This window comes from Chrysemys picta, chromosome 12 (genome assembly GCF_011386835.1).
Source record: "Chrysemys picta bellii isolate R12L10 chromosome 12, ASM1138683v2, whole genome shotgun sequence".
Taxonomy (NCBI): Eukaryota; Metazoa; Chordata; order Testudines; family Emydidae; genus Chrysemys; species Chrysemys picta.
In genome coordinates this window covers 22939949-22967631 of record NC_088802.1, presented here as the reverse complement: position 1 = coordinate 22967631, position 27683 = coordinate 22939949, and the positions used below count along the sequence as shown (strand labels likewise).

Sequence of the window (27683 nt, the reverse complement as noted above, 5' to 3'; positions counted from 1 at the left end):
TTAATTTTGATCAGAAATGACTTTTTTATGGATATAAAAACATGGTTAAAATTGTCTCCACTCTGCCTGTTGCCCAGTGAAAAACACCATGATGGGACCATGGTTATGGCCACCTCGCTCCCTGGTCCTTCCACTAACATGGACAATACGAACCCGAGTTCCTGCTGGATTGTCCATTGTGGCCTTAGGGGCACAAGAACTGCAGCACAAAACATGATGTCACCCATTGTGTTTTATTTCTATTTGACTGTCTGGATTACATTACAAAACTTAAGTATCTAGCATAGCGAAACAATGAATAGGGGACATGCACAGGGATTTACTTTGATCGTTAGTGGATTTTGTGCCTTACCCAAAGTCGGCTCTGTGCAGTTTCAGATGCTGTACACACTCCTCACATAGGGTGAATGTTAGGACAGGACCCTGAAGAAAAATACCATCATACTGCATGTATCAGTGCTGAACATGAGAGAGTGACAGAGCTGTCCACAACTTCATTTTCCTATACGTTGTGTAACATGGAGGCAGCACAGGACTACAAAGACTGTCTCAGTAACTCCATGCAGATCATGTCCATTTATTTCACATTAGTGCTGAGATTTTCAATGGGGGAGTTCAACTCAGTTTCAATGGGGGCTGATAGCCGGAGGTTTTCACAGCTGCCTGGCTGATTTAGGCAAAGTTATAATCTAGGAGTCTCTGCATGTTTTTGTGAAAGCCCCATATTTACTGACTGCTTTGCTCAAGGCTTCCTTGACCTCTCTGTTTCTCAGGCTGTAGATGAGGGGATTTGCCAGGGGAGTCACGACTGTGTAGGAAAGAGAGAGCACTTTGTTGAGGAAGCTTAATGTTTCACGATTCGGTAGCATGTAGACAATCATTAGGGTTCCATAGTAAATTGTCACCACGATGAGGTGAGAGGAGCAGGTGGAAAATGCCTTTTGCCTCCCAGTGGTGGAAGGGATTCTCAGGATGGTGGTGAGGATACACACATAGGATGTCAGTGTTAGTAGGAATGGAGGCAGGGTGAATACACATGCCAGTACGAAATCTAGCAATATGACCAGATGTGTGTCACTGCAGGAAAGTTTTATCAATGGGATGAGATCACAATAGAAATGGTCAATTTCATTCGGGCCACAGAATATTAAGTGAGACATGAATAATACAAATATGGCAGTAGCCAAACAACCATTTAACCATGATCCAGCTGCCAACTGGAGGCAAAACCTGGTATTCATAAGAGCTGTATAGTGCAGGGGTTTACATATTGCTAAATAACGATCATAAGACATCGCTGCTAGGAGATAGCATTCTGTAGCCGCCAGAGCACAAAAGAAATACAGTTGTGTGATGCAGCCACTGAATGAGATGGTTTTGTCCCCCATCCGGAGACTGGCCAGCATCTGGGGCAGGATGGTTGAGGTGTAGCAGGTCTCCAAGCAGGACAAGTTCCCCAGGAAGAAGTACATGGGGGTGTGAAGGTGTTGATCAGCCACAACTAGTGCAGTGATGAGGATGTTCCCAGTCACGGTTGCGATGTAGATCACTAGGAACATCAGGAAGAGAAGAATTTGCAGGTCAGGGAGATCTCCGAATCCCAGGAAGATGAATTCTGTGACAACTGTTTGATTTCTCCAGTCTCTGTCTGCCATGGGTTCAGTCAAGGAACAAGAAAACAAACTGTGCAATTGAATTGGAAGAACACAGAGTTAAAAGCAACAGAGGGTCCTGTGGCACCTTTGAGTTAAAAGTTAATCACGTCTTGTGAATTAATTGTGTAATATTAAGAAACTCTGCTTCCTCTCCTAGTTACAGGCTGAAAGTTTAAGACTAAATGTAGACTTCAGAGCTAAGTGCCAGGAGTTTTAGTCCGAGGTCAGATCATTGGTATCCATGAAGACCTCAGTACTCAGCTACCAGAGAAATGGACCTATTATATTAGTCATTGCTCTGACATGGCAGAATGATATGACAGATCAGACCACCTCTTTATCTACTGTCATATCCCATCTAGTAACTTACTGGAGCTTAACGATCATGCTTAAATGCTGTATTTCACTTCTGGCAATGACCAGAATCATGCCATGACTTAGGAGTCAAAATCAATAAATACATCAACTAATATTTTGGACTGAGATTTCCAGTGCAGCCTAGTATCCTTAGGCACGATCTTCTGTTAGAATTAATGGAAATTAATATAACCATATATCCTGGTATATTCAGCATTTCAGTGCCCCGTAGGAGAAGGAATAATTGTCACCCCCTCACAAGAGATCAGTTTATGCCATAAATTCTGAAATGGAGTAAATTCTCCTTTAGTTCCTGTGGTTGTGATGGTGACATTGTCATAGACTGACAATGTCTTTTCTGTTGCCTGATGTTGACTATGTAGCAGTAATAAAATACAGCTCTTTGGAGGGTGGATCTTAGAAAGGGGCAAAACCAGGTTCTTGTGCAACCCTAACTGAGGAGTGACCCTCCACACTCCATAATGAATTGTGGCATGAAAATACAGGAACAAGAAGGACTGTGGACCGAGTTGAGCAGTAGCCTGAGGGACTTCCTTGTACTGCATGGGCCATAGCAAGTGAAAAGCATCATGTTCCCCAAAGACAATGAAAATAGAAGTTTCCATCCAACACATTACTGGGGTGAAATCCCCAATGGTGACAAAGTGGAGAGGCAATGGCTTATGTACTCAAAAACCCAGAATGCCGCATACCGTTTTTGTTGCAAACTCTTCTAGTCTAATGTTCCAGCCACATTGGGTTCTAAAGGAACAAAGGACTGGAAAAATCTGGCTAGAAATCTGGCATGCCATGAGAAGGCAGCAAATCACCAGAGAGCATTCCATAGGTGGAAAGAGCTGGAGATGAGACTAAGGTTAAAGGCCACCATAGATGATCAGCATCAAGAGAAGATTGCATCAGAGTCTCTTTACTGGCAAAATGTTCTGAAAAGGCTCATTGCCATTGTGAGAATACTTGCTATCCAAAACCTAGCACTGCATGGCACTTCAGATCAGCTGTATGTGCCAAACAATGGAAACTTTCTTAAAATTGCGGAGCTGATGGCTGAGTTTGATGCTGTATTCCAGGAGCATCTAGGAAGAGTCACCACCCAAGAAATGTACACACACCACTACCTTAGAAAAACAATTCAAAATAAGATCATACAGTTACTGGCAACAAAAGTCAAACAGAAGATTATGGCAGATCTGAAGTCAGCAAGATATTACTCTGTGATTCTGGACTGCACACCTGACAGCCATAGGGAACAAATTACTTGAATGGTGCATTTTGTAACAACAACAGAACCTAGTGAAAATGTCCCTGCAATAGTGACTTCAGAGAGCATTTTCTAGAATTTATTGACATTGATGATACTGTAGGAGCTGGTATGACAAATGTGCTTCTTAAAAAGCTGTAAGATACGGGAATTGCGATAGCTGACATGAGAAGTCAGAGCTACGATAATGGTGCCAACATGAGAGGAAAAAAAAGAAGATTTCTGTGTGGCTTAGTGTTGTGGCATGACATACTGTTTGAAATAAATGTTGTAAGCAAGAGTCTCCAAGGTGTTGACCTTGATAGATCTGGAGCAACGGAACGGGACAAAGCAAAGTCATACCTACAATCTTATCAGTCAGATAAGGGATTTCAAAACGTTCTGAAGAGTGCACAGAAGTTGGCAGAGGAATTTCACACTGAAGCTATTTTCCCACCCATTCAAGAATACAAGTGTCACCGAAGAAGAAGAAGAAGACATTTTGGTTACGAGGCACGGGATAATCCCATAAGAGACCCCAAACAACAATTCAAAGTTGAATTCTTTAACCAGGTGCTAGATTGTGCAATACAGTGAGTTGAAGAATGTTTCATGCAGCTCAAGGAACACAGCAGTATATTTGGGATGTTGTATGATATTCCAAAACTCGTCACTATACCTGAAGAAGACCTACGCCAGCGATGCAGGACACTAGAGACAGTGTTGACACATGATGACATGTGTGATATTGATGCGAGTGATTTAGGTGATGAACTGAAAGCCCTTTCAAGATACATTTCAGCAGGATCAATTCCAAAGGCTGTTCTGGAATATATATGCACAAATAAGATGACCACCCTCTTTCTAAAAATGCTTTTGTTGCTCTGTGCATACTTCTAACACTTCCTGTAACAGTTGCCAGTGGAGAACGCAGCTTCTCCAAGCTGAAGTTAAAAATACATCTACGCTCCACAATGACACAGGAGAGGCTGGTCGGCCTTGCAACCATCTCAATTGAGCATGAGCTGGCCCAGACTGTGGACATTCAGCAGGAAGCAGTTCAAATCTTTGCAACCAAGATGGCACGGAAAGCACCACTTTGATTATTCAAACAGATAAAAATGCCAGTGTTTACTATGCAGACAAGAAAAGTTACATTTGCTGTTCAGGCATTTGAAAGTTAAGTGTTACTTAAAATTTTTGAACAAGACATTTTAAGTTGTTAGTTCTCCTTTATTGGGGTAAGTAGCAGAGCAGTACCATGAGAGGAGTAGAACAGGAAGAAGGCAGAATTGAGAACTTTCAAAGTTTTGGCCCAAGCGAGGGGACATGGGGGCATCATTTGAGCTCCCCGCCTCAGGTGCCAAAAAGTTGTGGACTGGCCATGAATCTGGCATGTGTGATCCGGGCTAGTAAGACTCTAGCACCACTTCCCACCCCATTGGGGCACACACTGAGCCCGATCCCCAGCTGATGTAAGTCTAGGTAGCTCTATTTGTCTCAGTGGTGCAGATCCCCAACTGAGGACCTGTCACAAGACATGGATCTCAAGCTCCATCTCTGTGAAATGGTGCTATGAATGCTGACTGGCGCTGCTGTGCAAAGGTGAACCTAAAACTACTTATATTCATCTGAAGAAGAACTCTGTGTAGTTCAAAATCTTCTCTCATTCACCAACAGAAGCTGGTCCAATAAAAGATATTACCTCACCCACCTTGTCCATCTAATATTCACAAAGCACTTTCATGCCTCTGTTTGGTGGTGGTATAGAAATACAGTCAGGAAGATGGTGCTCACCTGTAACCACAGCACAGCCCAAACTTGATGCGATGAGCTCTTATTTCTCAGGGTTCGGCCACCAGGACTCGGGATCCTCAGCTGATTCTTGTCTCTCCTCTTTCTGCAGAAACTGGATTTTCTCAGTGAAGAGACCTGCAGTGACCTGAAGGGATGAGCAGGTACATTTGATCGACGTTTGGAAAATGAGCTTCTCCTTCGATTTACAAAGTGTAAATGCTCCCTCATATTTGTATCCGGTCTTCACACTTTTTAATACGGTCCCACTTCAACCTTTCTCCCACTTGGTTCATTTTGTGTCTCCAAAGCTTTCTGGCTAACAATGCCCAGTGGGACTTGTACAGTGTGACTTGTATAATTGCATCTTTTAAAAGTCTAATGATCCTATATGGAAAATATTTTGATGATGAACAAACACCAGCTTATATTTTTGGGAGATGCCTGTCCAACGTGATGGCCTGTTATAAAGTACTCACACCACACTGTTATTAATATTAAATATATACTGCCATCTAGTGTGTACTTCTGAAAATAGCTGCTCAAGTCTCACTCTTACAACATGCTGCCACCTAGTGGCCATTGCACAGTATAACTTTCCCATTATTGTGTTGGCTACTAAAATCTATTGACAGGTTTCAGAGTAGCAGCCGTGTTAGTCTGTATCCGCAAAAAGAAGAACAGGAGTACTTGTGGCACCTTAGAGACTAACAAATTTATTAGAGCATAAGCTTTCGCGGACTACAGCCCACTTCTTCTTTTGTAAAATCTATTGGTCTTTAGTCAATAGTTCTGCAACCCCCAGCTCATTTCCTCTCCTCTGCTGCCATCTAGTGGTCATTTCCCAGAATATCAGCCTGTTACTCTGCTTTCCTCTGGTGGATTATTCTTGCTATATGTGCCTCTTTCCAGTTCTTGATTCTTGTCACATGCTGGCCATTATTTAGTACATAGACTTTATGACGTTTGAGTTAAGACGAAGGGCACTTATGATGTTTATAAATTGAAGTATAAAATCGACTTTACGATGCTGGTTTCTACTTTACATCCCTCCCCCATTCATAACATTGTATGTATGGAAAAATCGGTTCCGAGTTAGGACGTTTTGACTTAAGACGCGATTTTTCAGGAACCAATTGTGTCTTAAGTCCCAGGACTGTCTGTATAACAGCCCATTTCTCACTCCTCAACATCTGCTACTATCATTACATACGTAGAGGTCCTTTTCTCTTCAGGGCCCATTCATCACCACTTATATACCATAATACAGCTTCACCTCCCTTTCCACTTCCCTCTGAGGGTCATTTGGCAACAAAACTTCTCCTTTCTTGCCCTTCCGCTTTGATTGTTATCCATTGGCCATTGGTCAGCATGGCTGCACCTTTTCCATTCCTCTGCCCTCTAGTGACCCTAGAGGGTATAATCACATCTTTCCTCATTTCTTACCTACTGCTAGGTGTGCGCTGTTCCAAATTAGAGCCACGGAGAACAAAATCGTAGAACAGTTTGAATGGAACATTAGTGGCTATGACAGCACATACAATAGTAGAAGCTCTCAAAAGGTTAGCAGGAGTTTCCCATCAGTCCAGTACATTTCTGTTGCTGTGGCATCTGTTTCCAATGGAAATGCATAGATTGAACCTGCCATAACAGAATCTCAGTGGCTCTCCAGGCTGAAAGCAACAGAGGGTCCTGTGGCACCTTTGAGACTAACAGAAGTACTGGGAGCATAAGCTTTCGTGGGTAAGAACCTCACTTCTTCAGATGCAAGTAATGGAAATCTCCAGAGGCAGGTATATATCAGTGTGGAGATAACGAGGTTAGTTCAATCAGGGAGGGTGAGGTGCTCTGCTAGCAGTTGAGGTGCGAACACCAAGGGAGGAGAAACTGTTTCTGTAGTTGGATAGCCATTCACAGTCTTTGTTTAATCCTGATCTGATGGTGTCAAATTTGCAAATGAACTGGAGCTCAGCAGTTTCTCTTTGGAGTCTGGTCCTGAAGTTTTTTTGCTGTAAGATGGCAACCTTTACATCTGCTATTGTGTGGCCAGGGAGGTTGAAGTGTTCTCCTACAGGTTTTTGTATATTGCCATTCCTGATATCTGACTTGTGTCCATTTATCCTCTTGCGTAGTGACTGTCCAGTTTGGCCAATGTACATAGCAGAGGGGCATTGCTGGCATATGATGGCATATATAACATTGGTGGATGTGCAGGTGAATGAGCCGGTGATGTTGTAGCTGATCTGGTTAGGTCCAGTGATGGTGTTGCTGGTGTAGATATGTGGGCAGAGTTGGCATCGAGGTTTGTTGCATGGGTTGGTTCCTGAGTTAGAGTTGTTATGGTGCGGTGCGTGGTTGCTGGTGAGAATATGCTTAAGGTTGGCAGGTTGTCTGTGGGCGAGGACTGGCCTGCCTCCCAAGGTCTGTGAAAGTGAGGGATCATTGTCCAGGATGGGTTGTAGATCACTGATGATGCGTTGGAGAGGTTTAAGCTGAGGACTGTAGGTGATGGCCAGTGGAGTTCTGTTGGTTTCTCTTCTGGGCCTGTCTTGTAGCAGGAGGCTTCTGGGTACACGTCTGGCTCTGTTGATTTGTTTCTTTATTTCCTTGTGTGGGTATCGTAGTTTTGAGAATGCTTGGTGAAGATCTTGTAGGTGTTGGTCTCTGTCTGAGGGGTTGGAGCAGATGCGATTGTACCTCAGTGCTTGGCTGTAGACGATGGATCGTGTGGTGTGACCGGGGTGGAAGCTGGAGGCATGAAGGTAGGCGTAGCGGTCGGTGGGTTTTCGGTATAGGGTGGTGTTAATGTGGCCATTGCTTATTTGTACGGTGGTGTCCAGGAAGTGGACCTCCCGTGTAGATTGGTCCAGGCTGAGGTTGATGGTGGGGTGGAAGCTGTTGAAAGCATGGTGGAATTCTTCCAGGGCCTCCTTCCCATGGGTCCAGATGATGAAGATGTCATCAATATAGCGTAGGTAGAGAAGGGGCATGAGTGGACGGGAGCTGAGGAAGCGTTGTTCCAGGTCAGCCATAAAAATGTTGGCATATTGTGGGGCCATGCGGGTGCCCATAGCGGTGCCACTGGTCTGGAGGTATATATTGTCACCAAATTTGAAATAATTGTGCGTGAGGATAAAGTCACAGAGCTCAGCAATAAGTTGTGCTGTGTCATCATCAGGGATACTGTTCCTGACAGCTTGTATTCCATCTGTATGTGGGATGTTTGTGTAGAGAGCCTCTACATCCATGGTGGCTAGGATGGTGTTTTCTGGGAGGTCACCAATGCATTGTAGTTTTCTCAGGAAATCTGTGGTGTCACGGAGATAGCTGGGAGTGCTGGTGGCGTAGGGTCTGAGTAGGGAGTCCACATATCCAGACAGTCCTTCAGTGAGAGTGCCAATGCCCGAGATGATGGGGCGTCCAGGATTTCCAGGTTTGTGGATCTTAGGTAGTAGATAGAATAACCCCGGTCGGGGCTCTAAGGGTATGTTGATTTGTTCCTGTGTTAGTGTAGGGAGTGTCCTGAGTAGATGGTGTAGTTTCTTAGTGTATTCCTCAGTGGGATCTGAGGAAAGCGGCCTGTAGAATTGGGTATTGGAGAGTTGTCTGGCAGCCTCCTTCTGGTAGTCAGACCTGTTCACGATGACAACAGCACCTCCTTTATCAGCCTCTTTGATGATAATGTCAGGGTGGTTTCTGAGGCTGTGGATGGCATTGCGTTCTGCACGACTTAGGTTATGAGGCAAGCGATGTTGTTTTTCCACAATTTCTGCCTGTGCACGTCGGCGGAAGCATTCTATGTATAGGTCCAGACTGTCATTTCGACCCTCAGGAGGAGTCCATGTGGAGTTCTTCTTCCTGTGTTGTTGGTGGGAGGGTATCTGTGTATCAGTGCGCTGTTCAGTGTTATCATGAAAGTATTCTTTGAGTCGGAGGCGGCGAAAGTAGGCTTCCAGATCACCACAGAACTGTATCATGTTCGTGGGGGTGCTGGGGCAAAAGGAGAGTCCCCGAGATAGGACAGACTCTTCTGCTGGGTTGAGTGTGTAGCTGGATAAATTGACGATATTGCTGGGTGAGTTAGGGGTACCCCTGTTGTGGCCCCATGTGGCAGGTAGGATTTTAGACAGCTTACGGTCCTTTTTCCTTTGTAGAGAGGTGAAGTGTGTAATGTAGATCTCCTGTCTTATTTTAGTAAAGTCCGTTTGTGTGGAGGGTTGGTTATTTATGAGAGTCTCCAGGTTGGAGAGCTCTTTCTTGATGTTTTTCTGTTTGCTGTATAGGATGCTGATCAGGTGGTTCCTCAGTTTCTTTGATAACGTATGGCATAATCTCTCACTGTGGTCTGTGCAGTATGTAGATAGTAATGGATTTTTCACCTTCAGTCCATTTGGTATGATGTCCATCTGTTTGCATTTGGAAAGGAAGATGATATCTGTCTGTATTTGTGCAAGTTTCTTCATGAGGTTGATAGATTTCCATTCCATACGGCTAAATGCAGTGCCTTGCATGGTGTCAAGTATCAGAGGGGTAGCCGTGTTAGTCTGAATCTGTAAAAAGCAACAGAGGGTCCTATGGCACCTTTGAGACTAACAGAAGTACTGGGAGCATAAGCTTTCGTGGGTAAGAACCTCACTTCTTCAGATGCAAGTAATGGAAATCTCCAGAGGCAGGTATATATCAGTGTGGAGATAACGAGGTTAGTTCAATCAGGGAGGGTGAGGTGCTCTGCTAGCAGTTGAGGTGCGAACACCAAGGGAGGAGAAACTGTTTCTGTAGTTGGATAGCCATTCACAGTCTTTGTTTAATCCTGATCTGATGGTGTCAAATTTGCAAATGAACTGGAGCTCAGCAGTTTCTCTTTGGAGTCTGGTCCTGAAGTTTTTTTGCTGTAAGATGGCAACCTTTACATCTGCTATTGTGTGGCCAGGGAGGTTGAAGTGTTCTCCTACAGGTTTTTGTATATTGCCATTCCTGATATCTGACTTGTGTCCATTTATCCTCTTGCGTAGTGACTGTCCAGTTTGGCCAATGTACATAGCAGAGGGGCATTGCTGGCATATGATGGCATATATAACATTGGTGGATGTGCAGGTGAATGAGCCGGTGATGTCCTCAGCTTAAACCTCTCCAACGCATCATCAGTGATCTACAACCCATCCTGGACAATGATCCCTCACTTTCACAGACCTTGGGAGGCAGGCCAGTCCTCGCCCACAGACAACCTGCCAACCTTAAGCATATTCTCACCAGCAACCACGCACCGCACCATAACAACTCTAACTCAGGAACCAACCCATGCAACAAACCTCGATGCCAACTCTGCCCACATATCTACACCAGCAACACCATCACTGGACCTAACCAGATCAGCTACAACATCACCGGCTCATTCACCTGCACATCCACCAATGTTATATATGCCATCATATGCCAGCAATGCCCCTCTGCTATGTACATTGGCCAAACTGGACAGTCACTACGCAAGAGGATAAATGGACACAAGTCAGATATCAGGAATGGCAATATACAAAAACCTGTAGGAGAACACTTCAACCTCCCTGGCCACACAATAGCAGATGTAAAGGTTGCCATCTTACAGCAAAAAAACTTCAGGACCAGACTCCAAAGAGAAACTGCTGAGCTCCAGTTCATTTGCAAATTTGACACCATCAGATCAGGATTAAACAAAGACTGTGAATGGCTATCCAACTACAGAAACAGTTTCTCCTCCCTTGGTGTTCGCACCTCAACTGCTAGCAGAGCACCTCACCCTCCCTGATTGAACTAACCTCGTTATCTCCACACTGATATATACCTGCCTCTGGAGATTTCCATTACTTGCATCTGAAGAAGTGAGGTTCTTACCCACGAAAGCTTATGCTCCCAGTACTTCTGTTAGTCTCAAAGGTGCCACAGGACCCTCTGTTGCTTTTTACAGATTCAGACTAACACGGCTACCCCTCTGATACTTGTCTCCAGGCTGAGATTCTCAAAGGCATCTGAGAGAGTTAAACAATGAGGAGTCCGGTAGCACTTTAAAGACTCATTGGTTTTGTGAATACAGACTAACACAACTACCCCTGATAAGGGAGTTAAGTGTTCAACTGCCATTTCAAAGGGATTTGGATGCCTAACTCCATTAGGTTCCTTGGAAAATCCTTTCCGCAGGGCTGAAATTTTATCGTTCTCACTGGTGCCCAGCTCCCCTGCCTCTGGCCAACCCCTGACATGCTCCCAGTGACTGAGCCAGCACTGCCATTTTGGCACCACAGGAGTTCTACCCGTTGGTAGGTGGTAGCCGCTTCCTCTCACCATAGGTTGCCTCATTCCCTGAGGAGGGGGCCCTGTGTGGAGCAGAGCTGTCTAAGGCATCTGGGGCTTGCTGGACACGATGCCCTGAGATCGAGCTCTCTCGGGATGGGCACTTGTTGCAGTTGGTTTTCAGGGACATTCATTGTAACAGGTCCTCTCCTTTTGAACTGCTCTGTGCAGTTGGTGGCAGCAGAGCAGCTGCTGCCCTAAGGGCCACAGGCCAAGTCCTCACTGACCATTTGACAGACCCAACCCCATAAAAGTCAGTTCTACGTGTGCCCTGGCAACCCCCCAGCTGGGTCTGGACAGTCCCCATGGCCCTGGTTTGTGAGTCTACCTCTTTGTCTGCCCAACCTCCCTGCCCCCAAGGGCCCGGTGAGCCTGGGCCTGGTGCTTTGCCAGAGCTGGTCACAGCTGGGTGTAGCCCAGATAAGAGCTATGAAGCTGTTCCTGGTGAAGTATCTAGAGGTCACTGCTGAGGCCTGGTTGTTTGCATCCGGCCTGTGTGAGTGCAATGGTGTTTGCTGGTTTGCAGGGGGATATGGTGAGGATGGCATTAAGCACAATTTCAGGGGTGGCTGATTTCCCAGGCTTACGTCCCCACCTATGCTGCACCAAGAGTTAGTATTTTTATTGTCATCCATTGTGTTTTATTTGTATTAGACTGTCTAAATTTGATTACAAGACTTTTTTATCTAACAGAGAAACAATGAACAGGGGTCAAGCGGAGTGCCCCAGTGGTCGATCCTGGGGCTGGTTTTGTTCAACATCTTCATTAATGATCTGGATGATGGGATGAATTGCACCCTCAGCAAGTTCACAGATGACACTAAGCTGGGGGGAGAGGTAGATACGCTCGAGGGTAGGAATAGGGTCCAGAGTGACCTAGACAAATTGGAGGATTGGGCCAAAAGAAATCTGATGAGGTTCAACAAGCACAAGTACAGAGTCCTACACTTAGGAAGGAAGAATCATGCACCGCTACAGGCCGGGGACCAACTGGCTAAGCAGCAGTTCTGCAGAAAAGGACCTGGGGATTACAGTGGACGAGAAGCTGGATATGAGTCAGCAGTGTGCCCTCCTTGCCAAGAAGGCCAACAGCATATTGATCTGTATTAGTAGGAGCATTGCCTGCAAATCGAAGGAAGTGATTATTCCCCTCTATTTGACACTGGTGAGGCCACACCTGGAGTATTGCATCCAATGTTGGTCCCCACACTACAGAAGGGATGTGGACAAATTGGAGATAGTCCAGCAGAAGGCAACGAAAATGATTAGGGGGCTGGGGCACATGACTTATGCAGAGAGGCTGAGGGAACTGGGGTTATTTAGTCTGCAGAAGAGAAGAGTGAGGGGAGATTTGATAGCAGCCTTCAACTACCTGAATGGGGGTTCCAAAGAGGATGGAGCTAGGCTGTTCTCAGTAGTGGCAGATGACAGAACAAGAAGCAAATGTCTCAAGTTACAGTGGGGGAGGTCTAGGTTGGATATTAGGAAACACTATTTCACTAGGAGGGTGGTGAAGCACTGGAATGGGTTACCTAGGGAGGTTGTGGAATCTCCATTCTTAGAGAGGGCACTTTGTTTAGGGCGCTTTGTATATCGTGCTTCAGTAGCATGCAGACAAACATTGGGGTTTCATAGAAAATTGTCACCACAATAAGGTGAGAGGAGCAGGTGGAAAATGCCTTTTGCCTCCCAGTGGTGGAAGGGATTCTCAGAATTCTGGTGACGATACACATGTAGAACGTCAGGGTTAGTAGGAATTGAGGCAGGGTGAATATAGAGACTAATATGAAATCCAGCAATATGATCAGGTGTGTGTCCCTGCAGGAGAGTTCCTTCAGTGGGATGGGATCACAATAGAAATGGTCAATTTCATTCGGACCACAGAATATTAACTGTGACATGAATAACACCAAGATGACAGTAGCCAAACAGCCATTTAACCATGACCCCGCAGCCAGCTGGAGGCAAAACCTGCTATTCATAAGAGTTTAATAGTGCAGCGGTTTACATATCACTAAATACTGATCATAAGACATCACTGCTAGGAGATAGCATTCTGTAGCCACCAGAGAACCAGAGGAATACAGTTGTGAGAAGCAGCCACTGACTGATATGGTTTTGTCTCCAGTCAGGGGACTGGCCAGCAACCTGGGCAGGAAGGTCGAGGTGTAGCAGGTCTCGAAGCAGGACAAGTTCCCCAGGAAAAAGTACATGGGGTGTGAAGGTGCCGATTAGCCACAATGAGCACCACAATGAGGGTATTCCCAGCTATGGTTGCCATGTAGATGACTAGGAACATCAGGAAGAGATGAATTTGCAGGTCAGGGAGACGCCTGAATCCAAGGAGGATTAATTCTGAGACAGCCATTTCGTTTCTCCAGTTTCTGTGTGCCGTGGGATGAGTCTTGGAATAATAAAACAAACTGCAATTGAATTGGAAGAACATAGAGTTAAAAGTTAATCAAGTCTCGTGAATTAATTGCATAAATATTCAGAAACTCCCCTTCCTCTCCTGGTTATATGCTGATATTTTAAGGCTAAATGTAGAATTCAGAGCAAGTGCCAGGAGTCTCACTTTGAGAACAGGACATTGGTACCCATTTAGATGCGGCGGTGCTTTCCAGTCATCGCTCCCTGCGGACTGGGGACTACACAAAGGAGACTACAATTCAAGAGGGATGTCAGGAATCGATCGGAGCATGTAACATTCACCTCCCCACACTGGCGGGATGTGTGTGTGGACGAATGTCTAATATGAGTAATATACCAACATTTGGAACTGCGGGGGTGTCAAGGCTGCTTCCCCACTCTGAACTTTAGGGTACAAATGTGGGGGCCTGCATGAAAACTTCTAAGCTTAACTACCAGCTTAGCCCTGGTTCCGCTGCCACCATTTCAATTTTTCCCTTCCTGGGAAGCCTTGAAAAACCTTCACCAATTCCCTGGTGAATACAGATCCAAACCCCTTGGATTTTAAAACAAGGAGAAATTAACCATTCCCCTTCCTTCCTCCCACCAACTCCTGGTGAATACAGTTCCAACCCCCCTGGGATCTACAACAAGGAGAAATTAACCATTCCCCCTCCTTCCTCTCACCAACTCCTGGTGAATCAAGATCCAAACCCCTTGGATCTTAAAACAAGGAAAAAATCAATCAGGTTCTTAAAAAGAAAGCTTTTAATTAAAGAAAAAGGTAAAAATCATCTCTGTAAAATCAGTATGGAAATTAACCTTACAGGGTAATCAAACTTAAAGAGCTCAGAGGACTCCCCTCTAGTCTCAGGTTCAAAGTACAGGAAACAAAGATAACCACTCTAGTAAAAGGTACATTTACAAGTTGAGAAAACAAAGGAAAACTAGCACGCCTTGCCTGGCTATTTACTTACAAGTTTGAAATAGGAGAGACTTGTTTAGAAAGATGTGGAGAACCTGGATTGATGTCTGGTCCCTCTCAGTCCCAAGAACGAACACACTCCCAAACAAAGAACACAAACAAAAGCCTTCCCCCCCCCCAAGATTTTAAAGTATCTTGTCCCCTTATTGGTCCTTTAGGTCAGATGCCAGCCAGGTTACCTGAGCTTCTTAACCCTTTACAGGGAAAAGGATTTTGGAGTCTCTGGCCAGGAGGGATTTTTATAGTACTGTACACAGGACAGCTATTACCCTTTCCTTTATAGTTATGACACGCCCCCCAAATCACAGATAGTGTTGGATGTTTGGTTCCACACTGGCTGTGATTTCTTCCTGGAGTTCTAGGAGAAAACAGAGTTAATAAGACACATGTACCTTTAGACGTACTACTGATTATATAAAAACTAACAATATGTTTCATTCCAAGAACAATTGTTAATCAGTTAACTCTGGGAAACTTTCCCGGGAGAGTGCATCAGCCACTTTGTTAGAAGCTCCCGAAATGTGTTGTATTTCAAAATCAAAATCTTGGAGAGCTAAACTCCACCGAAGAAGTTTTTTGTTATTTCCCTTGGCGGTATGAAGCCACTGTAGCGCAGCATGGTCTGTTTGTAGTTGGAAACGCCATCCCCAAACATATGGGCGTAGCTTTTCCAGCGCGTACACAATGGCATAGCATTCCTTTTCGCTGATTGACCAATGGCTTTCCCTCTCAGACAGTTTCTTACTGAGAAATACGACAGGATGGAATTCTTGATCCGGTCCTTCCTGCATTAAAACTGCTCCCACGCCTCGCTCGGACGCATCTGTGGTTACTTGGAACGGTTTGTCAAAGTCTGGGGCCCTTAGCACAGGGTCAGACATGAGTGTTGCCTTAAGCTGGTTAAAGGCCTTTTGACACTCATCAGTCCACTGAACTGCATTTGGCTGTTTCTTTCTGGTTAGGTCTGTCAGTGGGGCGGCGATTTGGCTGTAGTGGGGTACAAATCGCCTATAATATCCAGCCAAGCCTAAGAAGGATTGGACCTGTTTCTTAGACTTTGGAACCGGCCACTTTTGGATAGCATCCACTTTGGCCTGTAGGGGATTTATAGTTCCTTGACCCACCTGGTGCCCCAGGTAAGTCACTCTGTTTTGGCCTATTTGACACTTTTTAGCCTTAACAGTTAGTCCTGCCTGCTGGATGCGCTCGAAAACTTTTTCCAGGTGCTCCATGTGCTCTGCCCATGAATCAGAAAAAATGGCCACATCATCGAGGTAGGCAACTGCAGATTCTCCCAATCCCGCTAGGAGACCATCTACAAGTCTTTGGAAGGTGGCGGGTGCATTTCGCAACCCGAAAGGGAGTACATTGAATTCATACACCCCTGCCTGGGTGACGAAGGCTGACCTTTCCTTAGCGGGTTCATCTAGTGGTACTTGCCAGTACCCCTTGGTTAAGTCTAAAGTAGAGATGAATTGGGCATGTCCCAATTTCTCCAATAGCTCATCTGTGCGTGGCATTGGATAGTTGTCAGGACGAGTTACAGCATTTAGCTTACGGTAGTCCACGCAAAAGCATATTTCCCCATCTGGTTTGGGAACTAGAACCACTGGAGATGCCCATGCACTCTTAGAGGGACGGATTATACCCATCTGTAGCGTGTCCTGGATCTCCCTTTGTATAGCAGTTTTGGCATGAGGTGACTCCCGGTAGGATGGGGTTCTAATAGGGTGAGCATTACCTGTGTCAATGGAGTGGTATGCCCGTTCGGTCCATCCTGGAGTGGCTGAGAAAATTGGTGCAAAGCTTGTGCACAGCTCCTTGATCTGCTGTTGCTGTAGACGTCCAAGGGTCGTGGAGAGGTTCACCTCTTCCACGCCACCATCCTTTTTTCCTTCGTAGTAGACACCTTCAGGCCACTCCGCATCATCTGTTTCCTGGGCTGTTAACTGGCAAACGTTTAATTTTCTGGAATAAAAGGGCTTAAGAGAATTAACATGGTATACCTTAGGCTTTATGTTGGAGGTGGGGGAGGCTATGAGATAGTTAACAGCTCCTAGGCGCTCCTGGACTGTGAATGGTCCTTCCCACGATGCTTCCATTTTATGGGCCTGGAGCGCCTTTAAGACCATGACTTGGTCTCCTACTTTGAAGGACCGTTCTCTGGAATGTTTATCATACCAGGGCTTTTGCTCTTCCTGAGCATTCTTTAGGTTTTCTTTAGCAAGGGCTAAAGAGTGTCAGAGGGTGCTTTGTAGGTTGCTTACAAAGTCTAGAATGTTAGTTCCTGGAGAAGGCGTAAACCCCTCCCATTGCTGCTTCACCAACTGTAATGGCCCCTTAACCTCGCGGCCAGGATTGTTAGGAGAGAAGATGAAGGAGCACACCAAGTATCTAAGTTTTAAAGCTTTATTAATAAAATAACAGCAGTGAGTGCTGGGTGCTTCCCACGTCACTCAGGGGAAGAAAGAAAGCGCTAGTGCCCACACCCTAACCCACTTTCATACTCACACACGCAAAACCCAAGGCTGGCCAAGCCTGGGTGTAACATCAGAAGAAGAGGGGGAAGAGTAGACAAGAGATCTGTCCTGTGCACAGGCTGTCCAGGGTCCGCTGTTGATCTCTAACTTGCTTCAGCTCTTGGGAGGGTTTTAAGTCCTGGGGTCTTTTGGGGGTGTTTCATTCAAGGACCTCTGTTCCCCGTGCTCTTTGTACCAGTCCAAATCAGCTTTCTATCAGTGTCAGGCTGGCCCATCAGTGTCAGGATGGCCGAATGGTCTAAGGTGCCAGACTCAAGGCTCTATCTTTCTCTCTCCTGGGTGTTCTGGGTCTCTGTATAGAGACGTGGGTTCAACTCCCATTTCTGACACATTTTGGGCCGAATGTGAGGCATACAAGGGTGCTAAAGGAGTTGGCAGATGTGATTGCAGAGCCATTGGCCATTATCTTTGAAAACTCATGGCGATCGGGGGAGGTCCCGGATGACTGGAAAAAGGCTAATGTAGTGCCCATCTTTAAAAAAGGGAAGAAGGAGGATCCGGGGAACTACAGGCCAGTCAGCCTCACCTCAGTCTCTGGAAAAATCATGGAGCAGGTCCCCAAGGAATCAATTCTGAAGCACTTAGAGGAGAGGAAAGTGATCAGGAACAGTCAGCATGGATTCACCAATGGCAAGTCATGCCTGACTAACCTAATTGCCTTCTATGATGAGAGAACTGGCTCTGTGGATGAGGGGAAAGCAGTGCATGTGTTATTCCTTGACTTTAGCAAAGCTTTTGATATGGTTTCCCACAGTATTCTTGCTGGCAAGTTAAAGAAGTATGGGCCGGATGAATGAACTATATGGTGGATAGAAAGCTGGCTAGATTGTCGGGCTCAACGGGTAGTGATCAATGGCTCCATGTCTAGTTGGCAGCCAGTATCAAGCGGAGTGCCCCAAGGTTCAGTCCTGGGGCTGGTTTTGTTCAATATCTTCATTAATAATCTGGAGTATGGCATGGACTGCACCCTCAGCAAGTTTGCAGATGACACTAAACTGGGAGGAGTGGTAGATACGCTGGAGGGTAGGGATAGGATACAGAGGGACCTAGACAAATTAGAGGATTGGGTCAAAAGAAATATGATGAGGTTCAACAAGGACAAGTGCAGAGTCCTGCACTTAGGGCGGAAGAATCCCGTACACTGCTACATACTAGGGACCGAATGGATAGGCAGCAGTTCTGCAGAAAAGGACCTAAGTGTTACAGTGGATGAGAAACTGGATATGAGTCAACAGTGTGCCCTTGTTGCGAAGAAGGCTAACGGCATTTTGGGTTGTATAAGTAGGGGCGTTGCCAGCAGATCGAGGGGTGTGATCATTCCCCTCTATTCAACATTGGTGAGGCCTCATCTGTAGGAATGTGTCCAGTTTTGGGCCTCACACTACAAGAAGAAAGTGGAAAAATTGGAAAGAGTCCCGCGGAGGGCAACAAAAATGATTAGGGGGCTGGAGCACATGACTTATGAGGAGAGGCTGAGGGAACTGGGATTATTTAGCCTCTAGAAGGGAAGAATGAGGGGTGATTAGATAGCTGCTTTCAACGACCTGAAAGGGGGTTCTAAAGAGGATGTATCTAAACTGTTCTCAGTGGTACCAGATGACAGAACAAGGCGTAATGGTCTCAAGTTGCAGTGAGGGAGTGTCAAAGTTAGACTCAGGACTCATAGTTTGTCAGACCACTCTGTTTTATTAGCACAGCGCTCTGCTAATACATTCAGATAATGTGAGCCTCCATGCAAGATTCAAACAGTCTTATTTATACAGATAAAAGGGTGCGAACTAAACAAAGGGACAGAGAGAGCAAAATTGTAAAATATGCTTGGAGTATAATATGCATATCCTGCTTCCTTGTTAACTCTTATCAATCTAAGACTAATGCTTCACCAATTGCCCTTAAGTGGCAAGTTAAGCAGTTAATGTCTGCTTTCCTGCCCCCCTGGCTTGCAGCATTTCTCATTTCTACTTAAAGGTACATACAGCATTCTTTAATTCATTCTATTTCTTTAATATAATTCATTTCACTTTCACAATCCCTCCTTTTGGTCAAGCTTACGCAAAGACCAACAATTACTGGGTTCCACATATTAATAGTTCTTTATCTCTTCGTTCATCAGTGATATTTAACATCATCATATTAGCACTCTGTTTTGGGGTAGTCACCTGGGTGGCATACCTTACACAATTCTGGATACAACAGGAGATTAACTGAAAACATAGAAAAATCATTAGGATTCCAAACAGGATAGTCAGGGCTCCCTGAAACAATCAGTTTCCTGTGCCAGAGAAATTGAATAGGTTACTTAGCCACTTCCATAAAGAACTTGGCTCTTCATGGGGAAGATATGCAATTTGTTCTAAGTGACTAGCACGATCTATTACCTCATTGGTGTTGTCAGGTATGAACACACAACATTCTTTCCAATGAGAGCACAGGTCCCTCCTTTGGCCGCCAGCACTATGTCCAATGCCTGACAGTTTTGGAGGGCCATCTGTCGGATCACCCCTGTTTCTTTGGCCAGGGTCTTTAAACTCTCTCCGGTTTCATTTGCCATTATTTCAACTACTGCTTGTAACCTTAGGAGCCTTTTTGCATGGTGTATTACTCCCCCAAGTGGGATAAGGGAACCGCCAATGGCCTCTTCCCAGGTTGAGAAAAAAATTCATATCCCCATACCCGGCCCACCACTCTTTAGTTTTGTTTGAATAATCCCATACACCATTGGCCACAATATGCTGAAGGCAATGACTTTTTCCCAGATCCAGCCCTGTCCCATTACACACCCAACACCAATGACCTTTTCCCTCCACCACACTTATCCATTTAGATACATTTATTCCCACTGCTTCCCAAGTGTCATTATTGTTCCATGTTCTGTTAAACGGACGAGGTCCTCCAGTGAGGTCTGGGGAATTGAGTGGGATTGCCAGGACAGGAACACCAGCTTGAGAGTGGGCTGGGATGTGGCTGCAGACCCAGCAATTAGAAATATTAAGAGTCTGAGCTATCCACACTTGCTGCTGGATAAAAGAATTGTCATTGTGGACTCCCCAGACCTTAAGACACCAGCAGCTGAGGAACAGGCGCCACCAGAGGCACATGTTGCAGGCAAGGCCCTTCCGGTTCTGACAACCTCAACTGAGGGAACCGCAGTCACAGTTTTACATCCACCAGGCAGCAGGCGCTAGGCTCACTACTGCTTCTTTTTGGGCCTTGCTTTAGGTCCTCGTCTGCTTCTGGCAACCCTTACGAGAGCGTAGATGGTAAGGTATTGCAGGCTGTTCCTCTACGTATTCTTCTGGAGTCAAAATTGACTCTGCGTGGTCCTGAGGTGATTGGTTTGCTGGGGGGTGCCTTCTTACACTGAGAAGCATGTATGCACGCTGTGATGCCAGACAATTTAACAGCCATCTGGATAGTAAGCAGTACCTGATGATTTTTTGATGTCCTTTAAGTCTCTTTACTTCTTCTTCCTTGACTCTGGCTATAACAATGGCCTTCACACCTTATCTTTTCCTGATGCATACATTCCTTATTCACACAGATTGAGAATACAAACAGTAGTATTTTATATGGAGAAAAAAAGGCATTGCAAATTAAACCTTGCTAAGTTTTACAATCAATAACCAAGACAATTTACATTGAGACCCAGGCCTTCAATGTTCCTCTAATCTACTTAACATAGACACAATAGAGAATCCTGTTTCTTACTTACTAAACCTTAAAACAAAGAAATGTATATTTAACTAGAGGCCTACTTTGTAATACATATAGGAAACCATAGTAGACATTATAACTTATTCTAAAACAAAAGGGTGACCATAATCAGTATAATCAGTCATAAGGATTGTTCTGGTCTGTCATTCCTTTCTGCTATTCAAAAAGGGTGGCTGACAGGGATGAAATCAAATCATACATTAATTCCTATGGGACATTATAAGATCCTTATAAGATCCTGCTCCTACATATCCCCCTTTTGACACTAAGATTATTAATCGCCAGTGTCACTTCTTATTTAGTTCACGTAATAGAAAATACTGGGAGGTGATTTGGGCCTGTGGCTCTAGCTTTGCATACATTTGTTTTATCCAACAGCACATTTTAAACGTTACAATTAAACACATACAATTTAAAATCAAAACCAATTAGGGTTAGTAACATTAGTACGCCAGTAGTTGTGGGAGACCATTCAGAAAATACATTATCCCAATGGTAAGCTGTTGTGTCTTTCTGCAATGGCAATTCTTAACATGTTGCCATTTGCATGTATAATATGAATGGTTTGGTTTCCCACATTGCCCTTTTGTTTGTTTTAGGAACTATGTTACCTTTTTATCTTTTGTAAACACAGTACTTACATTACATTTACATTTGTCTATTGGAAGGTTGCTAACACTTCCATTCTTTTAAAACACTTTCCCCCCCAAGAATTAACACATACACATAGCCCATTATACAGTACTTTGGTCTCATTATTCATTTTATCCCACATACAGGATCCTAGTGAGATGTCTTTACTACAGGGCTTTGGAGCAACAGGCATGGATAAGCATACCCACTTTTATTTGTTTCTTATTAGGTTGTCCTGTAGCTGATATTAGCTTTTCCTGAAAGACAAAAATAATATTTTTTTCTACCCCTTTTGGGGTGGCATTCATTATTGCTTAAAATATTCCTTTCTTTTACAAATACCCTTGCTGATTGCAGGCAAAACAAGAGGAATTACCTCCATATTTTCCTGTGTTTTTGTTCTATAGGCAGGCCAGGTTTTAATGGCTTCTATCTTTTAAGAGTTATGGGGAAATTATCCCACTGTTCAGTCATTAAATCCATGAGGTGGTGTACCTCAGTTTTCCCTTTACAGCAGACCAAGGTTACAATGTCTTTCCTGCTGTATTAAGCTTTAAGTTTGTTCACAGGTAACAGCTGAAAAGCATCATTACCATAATGGATTTTTTTTCTTCAAAAATCATACACACTATACATTGTTACAGGGGTACGTAGTAACATTAAATTTATTTTAATTAAAGGTATCTTGTTATACCGTGCCTTTTATTTAGACAATTTGTTTGCTGACCAGGTATGTTCTTTATCTGCAACTTCTTTGTGCTGGCAGTTCTCTCACTTCCTTTATCAGTTAGATAATTTGCATCCACACAGGCTTGGCTTTTGGATTCAAAACTGTTGAGTCTGAACTTTTGATGAGCTTAAACTTAACCCAGACTTGATGTCTCTGTCTGAACTTTTAATCAAAGCTCTGACCTGCGAACTACTCATGACACCTCCCCTCCCCTTAAGTAGCCATCTCCCCTTATCTCTTTCTGAATGTACATTTTAACCTGTTTTATCCTGTAAAATCTTGTTTGATTTTGCATGACCATTATGATCTGTTAATCACTTTGTTTACTTCTGTGTATAAATATTGATGCTCACCCCTAATAAACTTGCCACACTTACTCTGAAGCCTTTCAAGCTAAGGATAGTGTGAGCCCGTTGATCAACGAATTGGTGTCTGGTCTCTGACAGATTGTGAGCCCATACCAACTCCGCACGAACTCGGGTGCTGGAGAGGTGAGTGAGGACTTGCTTTTTTACCTAACAATTTGGGGGCTCGTCCGGGATATCCTTCTGGTGCGGTGCCTCTGTCCAGTGGTCAGACCACTCATATACGAATTGGCAGGCGCCACGGGAGATTTCTCCCAGCCAATTCAATATTGAGGGGTCGTGTACTGGACAGCAGGGTAAACGCCAGTTGGAGGGCTCCTGTCAGACACCATGGGTCAAGGGACTAGCGTGCCTCTTGAGAGTCCGTTGGGGATTGTAAATAAGTTATGGAACGAAGGGAAACTCCCAGTACAGACAGGAATGTCTAGGAGAAAGTTGTACACACTGTGTGTAAGGAATTGGACTGGGTATACCGCGGTATTGGCCGACCCGGAGATGAGGTGGCCTTCGTATGGCTCTTTCGAACAGGCTGCCTTAAGAGGAGTAAGGAGCCAGATCGAAAAAGACCATCCGGGACAGTTATGTTACTGGTTTTGTTGGGACACAGCAGCAGAGCTGTGGAAATCTTTAAAAATTATGGCAGTCAGGTATTCTCCCGAGAGTGAACCCCCTCCATGTTATTTCGATGAAGGGTGTAAACCACGGCGTGTTTTGACTCGTCAGTTGGTTCCCACTGCCCCTGCCCCTATTCCTCCGCAGGGGGACTCTCTCCAGGGCGCAGAGAGGAATCTGCAGGACTCCAGGTCGGAATCTCTGCAGAGGGATAAGGGGGAAATGGAAGGGCACACCTCGGGAGGAATAATTACTAGGCAAATGATCAAGCAGATGCAGCAGGTTGCATACCCCTCCCCTGAGAATAGCCCAGAGGCTGCCTCTGCCAAACCTTTTGTGAGTGATAAAGGTGAAAGTAGAGTACTGCCTTTACAGGTGCACGACCAACCTTTTGTGGGCAATAATGGCCAGTTACAACATACTAATATTGTGGAATATAAAGGATGGCTAGAATGGGACTTGAAAGAATGGGGACGGTTGTCAGGGTCCTTTGGGGAAAATCCCCGAAAGATCACAGAACTTTTAGAAAGATTGTTTTCAAGTCATAATCCTACTTATATGGATGTAGATCAGTTGTTAAGTAGAGTTTTGACCGGAGAGGAACGTAGTAGATTGTGGATGGCAGAAAGGACATGGGGGGATAGCGATGCGGTTAATATTACTTGGATGGATAGGCGGGATCAAGCTGCTGGCTGGAATCCCCTAGACTGGAGTCAGCCAAGGCTGACTCAGCTGCGAATAGATCAAGAGCGATTGTTAGAGAGACTCAAAGAAATGGCTCGCCGCTCGCCTAATCAGGCTAAGTTCATGCAGATTCGGCAGGAATCTGATGAGCCACCCAGAAAGTTCTGGTCGAGGCTATTGGAGGGGGCCCGAATGTTCACTCAGATGGATCCTGAAAGAGAAGCAGACCACCCTACTCTTATTTCGTTTTTTGTGAATCAGTCAGTGCCCCCTGTAAGGGATTATTTCTTAAAGTTTCGCCCTGGTTGGGGAGGTGAGTCAGTCACTTCAGTGTTGGACGTAGCTGATTTTGCATGGGAAAAAGAAAGGGAAAGTAGTAAAAAGAAAGAGAAAAAGGAAGATTATAAGTTGATGGCTTTAGCTTTTCACGGCGGTGTTCGAGGCAGAGGCCGTGGCCGTGGCAGGGGATTTCAGGGTGCTCGGGGAAGAGGGTCCTGGCAACCCCAGCCACCAGGAAATTGTTTTCAGTGCGGACAGCCCGGTCACTTTAAACGTGAATGCCCCTGGGGACGCCCAGAGGGTCTGGTTGCATCCGCAGATACTTACACCAGGGACGAATACACCCCTGCACCACCAGCTCAGCCCGTTCCCCAGGCCTGGATCAACTACGGGCAACAGCAGCAGCTGCAGCAAACTCAGCCTCCTCAATGACGGTACCCCGGGGGCGAAGGCAAACAATGTGATGGTCTTATTTCCTTAATGTCTTTAGCTGGCTCCTTCCTCACTTTCTCCCCTCCCAGCAAAGAGCCTCGTCTAACCCTTTCAGTCCAGGGACTGCCTGTCTCCTTCCTCATTGATACTGGAGCTACTTTCTCTCTTTTAAATCATGCCCCCTCTCCCTGGCTATCCTCTGAGGTTAAAACTGCAACTGGGGTGGAGGGCAACCCACAGTCTCTGGGACTCACTTTGCCTCTAAATGTTATTTATGCTGATAAATGTTTTTCTCACCGTTTTCTTTTTTCCCCAGCTTGTCCGATCCCTTTGATGGGCCGGGATTTACTCTGTAAGCTTGAGGCTACTTTAACCTGCACTCCTGAAGGGGTAGGATTATTGATGACAGTGTTAGGAGATTCGGCCCCAACTCAGGGTAATTGGGAAACCCCCCCATCTCTCTCCCCTGACCTCACTGACTTGCCTTTAACCCTCTGGGGAATTTCTGACACTGATGTTGGCCTGCTCCTTTCAGCAGAGCCAGTAAGGATTCAAGTGAAGCCCTCCTTAACCCCCCCGTCAGTCCCTCAATACCCCCTGTCGTTGGAAGCCCGGGAGGGCATCCGCCCCATTATCGAGGGATTCATTGCACAAAAGCTAGTCCGCCCTCAGCGCACTCCCTGTAACACCCCTATACTGCCTGTCAAAAAGCCTCCTAAAAAGGACGGAGACCCTATTCGTTGGCGCTTTGTACAGGATCTACGGGTTGTTAATCAGTATGTGGTCCCTCTTCATGCAGTAGTTCCTGATCCAGCTACTATCATCAGCCAAATCCCCTGGGATGCTGAGTGGTTCACTGTTATTGACTTAAAATCAGCCTTTTTCAGCATTCCTGTGCACCCAGACTCTCAGTATCTCTTTGGTTTCACCTGGGAGGGACAAAGTTATGTCTGGCAACGACTTCCTCAAGGCTACAGAGACAGCCCCACGATTTTCAGCCAATGCCTCCGCCACGACTTGGAAGGCTTCATCAGTCCGCAGGGATCCACGTTAGTCCTATACGTAGATGACATCCTACTAGGTAATCGCGAAGAAGCTGCCCTCCGCATCGATGGTAAGGCACTTTTATTATACCTACACACCAGAGGCCACAAGGTAGACCCTAACAAGATTCAGTGGGTCTCACAGAAGGTCCGATATCTGGGCTTCCTATTAACCCCAGAGGGAAGACAAATGGACCCACTCCGCATAAAGACTATCCAAAACTGCCCTCTGCCAAACACCAAGAAACAACTTCGAGGTTTCTTAGGATTAATTGGCTTCTGTCGCCCCTGGTTACCGTCCTGCGGGGAGTTAAGCAAGCCGCTCCACCGACTCACTGCTAACCTTGCTCCTGACCCTTCGCAGTGGTCCCCGGACACAATCCAAGCCTTTCAGTTACTCAAGGACAGTGTGGCCTCCTCCATGTCTCTCCGCCCCCCCAATTACAGCAAACCCTTTCACCTTTTTGTCCACGAGAGGGGCGGAATTGCTAGTGGCGTCCTTACCCAGCTGAGCGGGCCCCACCATTTCCCGCTTGCTTTTTACTCTCAGCAGATCGACCCTGTCGCTCAGGGAACCCCATCCTGCACCAGGACTCTGGCAGCAGCTGCCCTGCTGATCACAAAGGCAAAGAGCCTGACCCTGGGTCATTTTACCACAGTTTGGACCTCTCATGCCTTGTCAGCCCTTCTGCGTAGGGGCACAACCCAAGTCTTTTCGGCCCATCGCCAGCAACAGCTAGAGGCCGAACTCTTGGAAGACACTAACCTAATTTTTGAAAGGTGTGGGCCCCTTAATCCAGCTACCTTGCTTCCTGACCTGCCAGTCCTCCAGGATCAGCACGACTGTGTGGAAGTAGTTTATAGCATCTTACAGATAAGGGACAACCTGTTTGACGTGCCACTGGACAACCCTGATTGCATCCTCTTCTCGGACGGAAGCTCCTTCTATGTTGATGGCAAGCGTTTCACCGGTTATGCAGTCACCTCTGAATGGGACATTCAAGAGGCCGCCTCACTGCCAGGCAACTGGGGAGCCCAAGCCGCCGAACTCTATGCCCTGGCCCGAGCTTGCCAGTTGGCCGCTGGTAAGACCGTTACCATTTTTACTGATAGCAAGTATGCTTTTGGAGTTGTGCATTGTCACATCCACCTCTGGAAGTTTCGAGGTTTCCAGACAGCTGCCGGTAAACCCATTCAGCACCTCCCCCTCATCCACAAGCTTTTGGACGCCCTCCAAGAACCCTCGGTCCTGGCTGTAGTTCACTGCCGGGCCCATACTAAAGATGATAGCCCCGTCACCCGTGGGAATGCCCTGGCTGACGCCTCCGCCAAGACAGTTGCCGTCTTACCCTTAGCCATGCCCATGTTGGCTATTGCAGCCTCCTCCTTTACTCCACCGTACCCCGTACCAGTACCTGCTGCTGAACTACAGTCGTGGGAGAGCCTCGGAGCCACTCTGGTCAAAGGGACCTGGCTTATGCCGGATGGCCGAGCCTGCCTCCCTCGCTCCACATACCCTGTGGCAGTTCGCTGGCACCATGATAAGGGGGGTCACTACGGCACGCACGCCCTTGTGGACACCATCGCTCGCTTTTGGTATGCTCCAGGCATTCAACCCTACTGCCTGTCAATAGTGAAAGCATGCAGCACATGTCAGCGTAATGGACCTGCTCCGCCTCTTAAAAAAATTAAGGGTGGAAGACCTCCGCCTGCTGCTCCATTTCAACATCTTCAAATTGACTTTGCAGATATGCCAAAGGCTTTTGGGAAAAAGCACCTCCTTGTTTTGGTTTGCCCTCTGACTTCCTGGGTCGAAGCTTTTCCTACTGCTAATTGTACTGCTGCCACAGTGGCGAAGATTCTCCTTAG

At 45.9% G+C, this 27683-nt stretch overlaps 1 protein-coding gene and 1 non-coding gene across 2 annotated transcripts; one reads left to right on the top strand and one right to left on the bottom strand.

Annotated features, from left to right (window-relative positions):
• Positions 1-672: 672 nt before the first annotated feature.
• LOC135974553 (olfactory receptor 6N1-like) lies at positions 673-1655 on the bottom strand. Its single transcript, XM_065562962.1, is given in 2 exon segments — positions 673-723; positions 726-1655. Coding segments are annotated over 2 exon segments (981 nt in total).
• Positions 1656-17541: 15886 nt separating this feature from the next.
• Positions 17542-17651, top strand: TRNAL-CAA (transfer RNA leucine (anticodon CAA)). The gene is made up of 2 exons: positions 17542-17579; positions 17605-17651. It is a non-coding gene; the product is annotated as a tRNA-Leu (tRNA).
• The last annotated feature ends 10032 nt before the right edge of the window (positions 17652-27683 follow it).